The 10,903-nt window shown below is 40.4% G+C and overlaps 1 protein-coding gene across 1 annotated transcript in view; it reads right to left on the minus strand.

The window, feature by feature from the left end:
- Positions 1 to 7,899: 7,899 nt before the first annotated feature.
- The window catches only part of LOC107740507 (Fc receptor-like protein 5), a 28,079-nt gene continuing 25,075 nt past the window's right edge, over positions 7,900 to 10,903 (minus strand). The window contains exons 4-8 of the mRNA XM_016552958.1: positions 9,408 to 9,542; positions 9,017 to 9,187; positions 8,335 to 8,634; positions 8,009 to 8,111; positions 7,900 to 7,915 (exon numbers count right to left, since the gene is read on the minus strand). Coding sequence (XP_016408444.1) covers positions 7,900 to 7,915; positions 8,009 to 8,111; positions 8,335 to 8,634; positions 9,017 to 9,187; positions 9,408 to 9,542 — 725 coding nt within the window. The remainder of the gene's footprint in view (positions 7,916 to 8,008; positions 8,112 to 8,334; positions 8,635 to 9,016; positions 9,188 to 9,407; positions 9,543 to 10,903) is intronic.

The raw sequence follows: 10,903 nt of genomic DNA on the forward strand, positions 1-10,903 counted from the left end.
AGTCTATGGGCATGCTGTCACCCAGCTTCATGAAAACCTCAACTTCAGTTTTTTTCCCAGACTCGGTCTGAATAATTTTTGGACACAAATTTGTATCAATTTTACTGGTAGTCCACAGTATGAAGAATTAGATCCCTTCTCCTGTCTCTGAACTCCCGCCTCCTCTGCAATCTACTCGGAGGAGGAGGAGGACCACGAGTGGCCACACTAACCGTCTGGCCCTGTCTCCGATCCGCAGACCGGGATGGGCCAGGCTCCTCCTCATGTTTGGGCGCAGACATAGACCGGCGCGGTATAAAAGACTTATAAGCCGCCGAGCGCGCTTTCGCCTCCCTGAATGTGCCGAACAACTCAGAAGGCGAAACCGGCGTATCGAGAAGAAAGCGTTTCTCTTTCTCCCCGATGTCCGCCAAGTTCACCCACAGATGTCTCTCAGTGGCCACCATCGCCGCCATTGACCTACCGATCGCGGCAGCTGTCTGCTTGGTGGCCCTGAGCGCCAGATCTGTGGTGCGGCGCAGCTCGGTCACCGCCTCAGGGGAAAGCCCCTGACCCTGGTCTAGGTCCTTCAGCAAATCAGCCTGGTACGCCTGCAATACTGCCATCGTATGCAGAGCAGCACCAGCCTGACCTGCTGCCGCCTATGCCCTACCATTCAAGCGCGAAGTCTCCTTCAATGGCTTGGACGGCAGGGCTGGAGCCTTCAACGTCGATGTCACCCCAGCCGAGAGATAGCTCGCAAGCGTCTCTTCGATAGGGGGCATCGACGCATATCCGCGCTCACGCATCCCCTCGATGTTAGCATAATTAGAATTATGCTGGTACTGATGGATGCGGGCTGAATATGGTTTATCCCATGCCTTCTCGATCTCAATATGGAGATCTGGAAGGAATGGGAAGAACTGCTCACAATGAACGCATTCGTTCCCTCAAGAACGGAACGGGCGTGCTCTTCGCCCAAACACATAACACAAAGGTCGTGTGCGTCATCTGGTGTCAGATAACGCTGACACGGATCTGCACATCTCCTAAAGCGTCTCACAACATACATCGTTTCCTTACCAATCACACTCCAGAAACAAGGATCCCTGAAGACAAAAAAGAGGATGACGTATTCCACAGGTGCTACTTTTATGCCCGCAGTCGCTCATTTGCTTATGTCATAGGTTTCCGCCTGCCAATGTCAAGTTCATTGTCGTTTTTCATTCATGCTTCAGACACCGGTCACGCTGGAGGCGTTCCCCTAGCGCCCTCTAGAGGACACAGCGTTGAGTTCCCTTTCGAAAGGGAAACACAGATTTCTCTGAACCATACAACATACAAAGACAAATTAACCCACTTTTTCATATAATTCTGACACCAGGAATCAAATGGAAAGGTCAATGATATGATACAACCACTCTTTACTGGTGAAAAACAGGCAAATAACACATTTGAGGCTCAATAGTTTCCTGCATTTGCCAAATGACACTAGCTTTTCTCTTATATCAATTGCAAGGTTGTTAAATGGATGGCAATCACTCCAAGTGACAAAGACGGCAATCTGATAATACTAGCTAATTGAAAGCAAAAGTCATCAAAACCCCATTTCACTGATCATCATCAGTCTCCACCTCTTCAAACGTGACCCCGCTGGTGGTTTGTTTTTTCAATATCTTTGCAATGAAACTATAATCAAAACAAACCAGTTCGTTGGAAAAAATGTAACATATAACCCAGAAAAAATCTACACAAATCAAAGTAGAAATTGGCATGAACAGCAGCCCAATGCTGCTACTTTCTAACTCCTCGTTTGCCATCGTAGCTACTCATTGCTTACATTTAACTGCTACTTACGCATTTCAAATATCAATCGTCACCAATCAGCAAGATACAGCAAGAAGATTTTACATCTGATATGTACCCAGTCAACACGTGAGATCATGTGATGATCACAGTGACATCACACGATCCTCATACTGTGATCCTAATGGTGACATCATTGTGAGATCAAATTGTTGACTGGGTAAGTATTATCTCCCTTTTTTACAACTGGAAATATGTCACTACATTAATAATATGGATATATATATAATATATAGTATCGTCAAATTAACTTACCTGATAGCTAGCTAGCTAACTTAGCTACTTAATAACAGTGGTGGAAGTATTATTCAGATCATCTACTCAAGTAAAAGCACTAATACCACACTGTAAAAGTAAAAATATGTACTATCAGCAAAATGTACTTAAACTATGAAAAGTAAAAGTACTCATTGTGCAGTAAAATGGTCCCTGTCAGTGTTTTACCATTATACAGTATATGATGTTTTTGGATTAATATTACTGCTGCATTAATGTGTATGTTGCATTTAGCCGCTGTAGATATTTAAGGTTGAGCTAATTTCACTTGCGTTTCTGCTTGCTTGTGTACACTAATTAATCTGTAGTGGGTGGCCTGGGCAGCACACTAGACTCTTTTGCAAAGAGATCTTCACTCTTGACTTTGTGAAGCAGACTATTTTTTCCAAGAGCTTCAGCCATGAGCTCCATGTGCTTCCATGCTGGCTCTTTGTTCTTCCATGTTGGAAACTTGATAGTCCTCTTTGTTTTCCCATGCACTTTTACTTCAAACTGGTCACAGAAAATGCATGCTGATGCTTGTGCACTTTTTAATCAATCCATCTTTGATGTGAAGTTCAGGTACCAGTTCCTATATGGTACCCAGTGTTCTCCAAGTTGACACCATCTAGTGTTTCCGGCAGCCGATCACAAACCGACTTCATACGATAAGGCGAATCATCCGGCTCAGCTAGTCTTCTCTCATGGATATAAAGTAAATGAAACAATCGCTCTTTTGAATCACCTTTTATAGAATTGAAGCAAGTAAAGTTGTCATCGTATGCATTTGAGGTGTGTAATACACAAGTGGGAGAAGGGCTTTTGAGAGGGGGTTCAGACATCTCTGTCTGATCACTTTCCTCTTTCCCCTTTTCCTCGTGGTTTGTTGTTTTTATATATTTTACCATTACAGAGGAAAGATAAATATTAACATGAAATTAGTTTCATGGAACTGTAATTTCTGGTAGCCTACTTACTAACCAGTGGTGAAATGTAACTAAGTACATTTACTCAAGTACTGTACTTAAGTACAAATTCAAGGTACTTGTACTTCAGTATTTCCATTTTATGCAACTTCATACTTCTATTGCACTACATCTCAGAGGCAAATATGTTACTTTTTACTCTACTACAGTTTTCAGATTACAATTTTTCATATCCCACATGTCCAGTGAAAACCATGTATCTCCACATTTGGTGAATTAAAGTTTCAGATAAACTGAAAGCTGTAGTGTTCCTTTATGGGTTGAGAAAATTCTCCTACTTCTGAAGCTAAATAAACTACTTAAAACCTTCTTGGATTAGCTTGAAAATGAATTGCCACAAAGCTCAAAACAGGGCTGTTTTGCTGAGCTCATGAAAAGTTGACATTTTAGAGATACGTGGTTCTCACAGTGACACTACAAACAAATGACCTTATAGAATATGATCACAGACTGTATAAAAACATGGACGTAGTGTCCGTGACGTCATCAGTAGGTTTCTGAAGAGCGTTTTTGAAGCTCAAAGTGGGCGGAGCGGGCCGTCGCCATCTTGGCAGTGCGTCACCGCGTGTCACTCCCGGATAATCGAAAATGGGCAAAGAGGCGGGGGCTGGGTGCTGCAACCCCGCCCACCTAGCTCGACGGCGCAATGACTATCCATTATGACTTGTAGGCATTTTTATATTTATGTAGCATACACAATAGTAATCTTTTACATTGCAATCCTTTAATTTTTTATATTTGTCATGTTTGTGTGCTGCTGTGCGTCCATGTGTGTGTAATAAGCAGAGTGTACGCGCACTGTGGACCCGTCTATACTAACGTGCTCTTTAAATAACAAAAAAACGACTGCACCATTGACTTTAGACCAGGTTTTTATTTGGTCAATGGCACAGTCTATTTTCAGTTCCTCAAAATAGCAATGCGCCAGCAATGCGCCTGAACACACCTCATTTTCAGACCAGCACGCCCATGGGCGCACAAATGGGTGCAAATGCATTTGCTATTTAAACAATGTGGCGCAGGATGGGAAAATGAGAACTGCGTCAGGCTGAAACTAGCAAAAACACTTGTGCCCCGCCTTGCGCCGCATTGCACCGGGTGTATGATAGAGCCCGGGGAGTCTATGGGACTGACTCCCTTTTGGAGCCAGACTCTAGCGGCCAGTCGATGAATTGCAGTTTTAGTCACTTCCGTGTTGGTTTCACGAGAGAGACTGGAAGGTTGCCGCTTGAATATGATGCATTTCTGTGGAATAAACTACCCAACAGTATATAAAGTAGTTAAAATTAGCTCAACCTTAAACATCTACAGCAGCAAAAGGCAACATACACATTAATGCAGCATTAATATTAATCCAAAAACATCATATACTGTATAATGGTAAAACACTGACAGGGACCATTTTACTGCACAATGAGTACTTTTACTTTTCATAGTTTAAGTACATTTTGCTGATAGTACATACTTTTACTTTTACAGTGTGGTATTAGTGCTTTTACTTGAGTAGATGATCTGAATAATACTTCCACCACTGTTATTAAGTAGCTAAGTTAGCTAGCTAGCTATCAGGTAAGTTAATTTGACGATACTATATATTATATATATATCCATATTATTAATGTAGTGACATTTCCAGTTGTAAAAAAGGGAGATAATACTTACATATCAGATGTAAAATCTTCTTGCTGTATCTTGCTGATTGGTGACGATTGATATTTGAAATGCGTCAATAGCAGTTAAATGTAAGCAATGAGTAGCTACGATGGCAAACGAGGAGTTAAGTAGCAGCATTGGGCTGCTGTTCATGCCACTTTCTTTGCCGTCTATGTCACTTGGAGTGATTGCCATCCATTTAATAATTCTGAAATTGATATAAGAGAAAAGCTAGTGTCATTTGGCAAATGCAGGAAACTATTGCGGAACAAAATAGCAAAAGTTACATCATTATGAGCCTAAAATGTGTTATTTGCCTGTTTTTCACCGGTAAAGAGTGGTTGTATCATATCATTGACCTTTCCATTTGATTCCTGGTGTCAGAATGATATGAAAAAGTGGGTTAATTTGTCTTTGTCTGTTGTATGGTTCAGGAGTTATGAAAATCTGTGTTTTTCGCCACTTGTGATGACATCATTTCAAGATGGCCACCAAATGAACCCCATGGGACATTAGTTGACCTCTGCAACATCAAAAATTCTTAACTAGACACCATTAGGGTCCCAAAAAAACAGGTTACAAAAAAATGCCAAGCGGGTGCATGGGAACCTATTCTTCCTGCTCTACTATTACTTATTAAAAAAAGTTAAAACTCCAGCCCACCAGGAATGTCACTTGGCCTACTTTACATCTCAAAGCTGGAGCTGGGCCTGCTAAGTTCCCAGCCTGACCACATGAAAACTACCCAGAAACCTGCGACAACTAGCCAACATACCAGCTTAACCATGTTGGCAGACCAACTAAGACCAGATAACTAGCTTAGACTGATGCATGATGGCAGCTCACAAGGTTTAGGATCAGAGTTAGTGTCAGCAAATGTGTCATTGAATTTTACTATGGCAGATGATGGACCTTTGTTGTTTCTGTAGCGCCACAGCAGGACCAAGACGACAATGATCAAAAATGTGACGGTCAGTCCTGCAGTCACTCCGATTATCACAGGATTGAAACCATCAGATCCTGAGGCTGCTGAAGATGAGATACATATATTTTACATTTAGATGAGTGCTGTAAATTATACAATAATTGATTTTAATTGTGTTTATTGGTCTGCAGTCTCACCTCTGACTGAGGTTTGGTGGGGTTGAATTTTGATATAAACAGCGTAGAGTCAGAGTATCTCCTTCAGTCACAGGATGAACAGGACTCTCCAGAACCACACCATCTACAGAAACAGAAGAAACATGAGAAAGACTATATGAAAAATATGATAAAATTATATTTGATGATAATAATAATTAAAAAAAAAAAAATTGTACTGGCTGCATGCCCACTGAGTGTTTTTTGACCACTGATGCGTCCTGCACTTGTTTACATGTAATCAACCTGCTTTATGCTTTGATTATAAACTGCCAGTTAAGTGAATAAATACAGAAGCACAGACTCACAGTGTACAGTGATATTAACAGGATGATAGTTCTCTCCAGATTCAGACTGGCACCAGTACACTCCTGTGTCTGATGTGATAGTGGAGCTGATTGTACATGTAGATCCTGTTTGTGAGTGCCCCGCCTTGCGCCGCATTGCACCGGGTGTATGATAGAGCCCGGGGAGTCTATGGGACTGACTCCCTTTTGGAGCCAGACTCTAGCGGCCAGTCGATGAATTGCAGTTTTAGTCACTTCCGTGTTGGTTTCACGAGAGAGACTGGAAGGTTGCCGCTTGAATATGATGCATTTCTGTGGAATAAACTACCCAACAGTATATAAAGTAGTTAAAATTAGCTCAACCTTAAACATCTACAGCAGCAAAAGGCAACATACACATTAATGCAGCATTAATATTAATCCAAAAACATCATATACTGTATAATGGTAAAACACTGACAGGGACCATTTTACTGCACAATGAGTACTTTTACTTTTCATAGTTTAAGTACATTTTGCTGATAGTACATACTTTTACTTTTACAGTGTGGTATTAGTGCTTTTACTTGAGTAGATGATCTGAATAATACTTCCACCACTGTTATTAAGTAGCTAAGTTAGCTAGCTAGCTATCAGGTAAGTTAATTTGACGATACTATATATTATATATATATCCATATTATTAATGTAGTGACATTTCCAGTTGTAAAAAAGGGAGATAATACTTACATATCAGATGTAAAATCTTCTTGCTGTATCTTGCTGATTGGTGACGATTGATATTTGAAATGCGTCAATAGCAGTTAAATGTAAGCAATGAGTAGCTACGATGGCAAACGAGGAGTTAAGTAGCAGCATTGGGCTGCTGTTCATGCCACTTTCTTTGCCGTCTATGTCACTTGGAGTGATTGCCATCCATTTAATAATTCTGAAATTGATATAAGAGAAAAGCTAGTGTCATTTGGCAAATGCAGGAAACTATTGCGGAACAAAATAGCAAAAGTTACATCATTATGAGCCTAAAATGTGTTATTTGCCTGTTTTTCACCGGTAAAGAGTGGTTGTATCATATCATTGACCTTTCCATTTGATTCCTGGTGTCAGAATGATATGAAAAAGTGGGTTAATTTGTCTTTGTCTGTTGTATGGTTCAGGAGTTATGAAAATCTGTGTTTTTCGCCACTTGTGATGACATCATTTCAAGATGGCCACCAAATGAACCCCATGGGACATTAGTTGACCTCTGCAACATAAAAAATTCTTAACTAGACACCATTAGGGTCCCAAAAAAACAGGTTACAAAAAAATGCCAAGCGGGTGCATGGGAACCTATTCTTCCTGCTCTACTATTACTTATTAAAAAAAGTTAAAACTCCAGCCCACCAGGAATGTCACTTGGCCTACTTTACATCTCAAAGCTGGAGCTGGGCCTGCTAAGTTCCCAGCCTGACCACATGAAAACTACCCAGAAACCTGCGACAACTAGCCAACATACCAGCTTAACCATGTTGGCAGACCAACTAAGACCAGATAACTAGCTTAGACTGATGCATGATGGCAGCTCACAAGGTTTAGGATCAGAGTTAGTGTCAGCAAATGTGTCATTGAATTTTACTATGGCAGATGATGGACCTTTGTTGTTTCTGTAGCGCCACAGCAGGACCAAGACGACAATGATCAAAAATGTGACGGTCAGTCCTGCAGTCACTCCGATTATCACAGGATTGAAACCATCAGATCCTGAGGCTGCTGAAGATGAGATACATATATTTTACATTTAGATGAGTGCTGTAAATTATACAATAATTGATTTTAATTGTGTTTATTGGTCTGCAGTCTCACCTCTGACTGAGGTTTGGTGGGGTTGAATTTTGATATAAACAGCGTAGAGTCAGAGTATCTCCTTCAGTCACAGGATGAACAGGACTCTCCAGAACCACACCATCTACAGAAACAGAAGAAACATGAGAAAGACTATATGAAAAATATGATAAAATTATATTTGATGATAATAATAATTAAAAAAAAAAAAATTGTACTGGCTGCATGCCCACTGAGTGTTTTTTGACCACTGATGCGTCCTGCACTTGTTTACATGTAATCAACCTGCTTTATGCTTTGATTATAAACTGCCAGTTAAGTGAATAAATACAGAAGCACAGACTCACAGTGTACAGTGATATTAACAGGATGATAGTTCTCTCCAGATTCAGACTGGCACCAGTACACTCCTGTGTCTGATGTGATAGTGGAGCTGATTGTACATGTAGATCCTGTTTGTGATCCCCACACTGATGATGAACAATCTTGCAGCCCCCACCTGTCTGTGTATCTTTTCACATTCCATCTATCAGAGTTTCTCTGGTCCTCACAGCTCAGAGAGAGAGAGACAGATGGGAAGTGTTGAGTTCTGCTGGGACTGATGATCAGAGAGACTCGAGGAGAAACACCTGAGAAGACTATTAGAGCTCTTTGGAAATGTTTTAAAATAATTTAAGCATGAAATCTCCCTTTTTAAATGGGTTAAACATTTTTGTTAGGCCTATTTAATTGTTTTCCTTCAGGTTCACTAATACAAATAATATTAATGATAATATTAGTAACATTTGTGTTCCGTACCTAGTCATGCTTCAGTTTTTAACGACTATTTCCTCTTTTACGAATTGGAGAGGAATTTTTGAATTCTGAAACTTTGTGATTTCATAGTACATCATAGCTCTCAAAACAACAAGAAAACTCTGATTCCTCTTGATATGACTCTAGATGCATCATTCATTGTATCATACAACACACTCTCATACATTCTTGTTTCAGTACTGTCTCATTCAAACTGATCCTGTTTGAACTCACCAGTGACCCATACTGGCTGTGTGTTGCTGAATGTTGTTTTATAGGCTGGTTCGCCTCTCTCTGCTCTGCACACATAAACTCCTGTGTGATTTAGAGCAGCAGAACTGACAGTGTAGTTTCCTCCAGCTCCTCTACTGTTGTCTGAGAGCCGCTGAAAATGATATCTGTTGTCTACAAAACATGAGAATTCATGTAGATTTCACCTTAAGGAGCTTTTGCTGTATGATTTTACACTTATAAATTATGTTTGTTGGGGTAACTCAGTGTATTCAGATTAACTGAAAAAGGGCCAGATCAAAGCTCATGGGAGTAAAGGGTCACCAGTACATGCACATAAAACCAATTAATAAAACCAGTTAAATGAGTTGCTACCACATGAAGCACATCTTACCTGATGAAGCAGTTAGATTGTACCAGCTGAATGTCCAGCCTGTAGAGGAGCCGTAAACCTCACAGATCAGAGTCACTGGATCTCCTTCAGTCAACCACTTCTGTGGAGAAACACTTAAAACTGCCTGAGGTCTGTCTGAAATAGAGAAATCACTCATTAATAACATGTAAAGAATTTGTGTATGAAGAGATGATCAAACTCACCTGATACTGTCAGCAGGGTGCGAACTACGGGGGAGCTAGGGGGAGCTCGGCTCCCCTTAATAAGACATGGGCTCCCCTGAAAACGGGATTTGTGAAATTTTGGGGGGTCTCAAAAAATATTGACAATGTGTTATTTTGACGTGCAATTTCAGTTTTGTGTAATGTGTATAGTAGATGGCGCCAACGCTGATGGCTGCCTCCGTGGCGTGCTCAGCAGTTGTTTTTATGTTTTTGTTAGTTTGTCCTGTCTTTAGTTATATCCCTGCAATCAGTTTCACCAGAGATCGCGCGGCGGCGGGACATGCTTTTACATCAATGAGAGGTGGTGTACAGATGTAACTGTGTTAAAGAAGATGTGCTGTTCAGATCTGGAAGTGCTCTTCATTAACTGTAAGCCGTTCTATTCGCCGCGGGAGTTGTGCTCGTTCATTCTCATCAGTATTTACATTCCTCCGCAAGCGCATGTGAGCTCCGCTTTACAGAAACTTGCAGATCTGATCACAGAGACAGAACAACAACACCCGGACTCTGTTTTAATCATTCTCGGGGACTTTAATAAAGCCAATCTCTCCCGTGAACTGCCAAATACAGACCGCACATCACATGTCCCCACCAGAACAGTAATATATTGGATCACTGTTACACCACAATAAAGAATGCTTTCCACTCTGTCTCACGAGCAGCTTTGGGGCTCTCTGATCACTGTTTAGTTCATCTAATACCGACCTACAGGCAGAAACTGAAATCAGCTAAACCTGTATTAAGGACTGTTCTATGCCCTGCAAAAAAAAAAAAAAAAAAGAATATCTTGTTTTCCAATAAAAATATGTAAACATCCTTAAATCAAGATATATTTACTTGAGATGTAAAATAAAGATATGAAGTCTTCTTTTCTAAGAAACTGAATAAAACTAAGTACTTGTATGGGATCTTTTTTTCATAATATAACATAAAATTAAGCAATATCATGAGCAAGAGAGCTGTTTTTGCGAATATGAGCATAACTGCAAAACGTGATATTGAGTTTATACAAACCTGCAACAAACAAGTTAATATTAAAGGGTTAGTTCACCCAAAAATGAAAATTAGCCCATAAATTACTCACCCTCAAGTCATCCTAGGTGTATATGACTTTCTTCTTTCAGATGAATCCAGTCGGAGTTATATTAAAAATTGTCTTTGATATTTCAAGCTGTTTAATGCCACTCAGCGGGTGTTGCATGCATCAGTCCAAAAGAAGTGAAATAAAAAGAGCCCATCCATAAAAAAAAGTGTCTCACACAGCTCCGGGGG

The sequence above is a fragment of the Sinocyclocheilus rhinocerous genome, unplaced genomic scaffold (genome assembly GCF_001515625.1).
Source record: "Sinocyclocheilus rhinocerous isolate Xijiao unplaced genomic scaffold, SAMN03320098_v1.1 scaffold4119, whole genome shotgun sequence".
NCBI lineage: Eukaryota > Metazoa > Chordata > Actinopteri > Cypriniformes > Cyprinidae > Sinocyclocheilus > Sinocyclocheilus rhinocerous.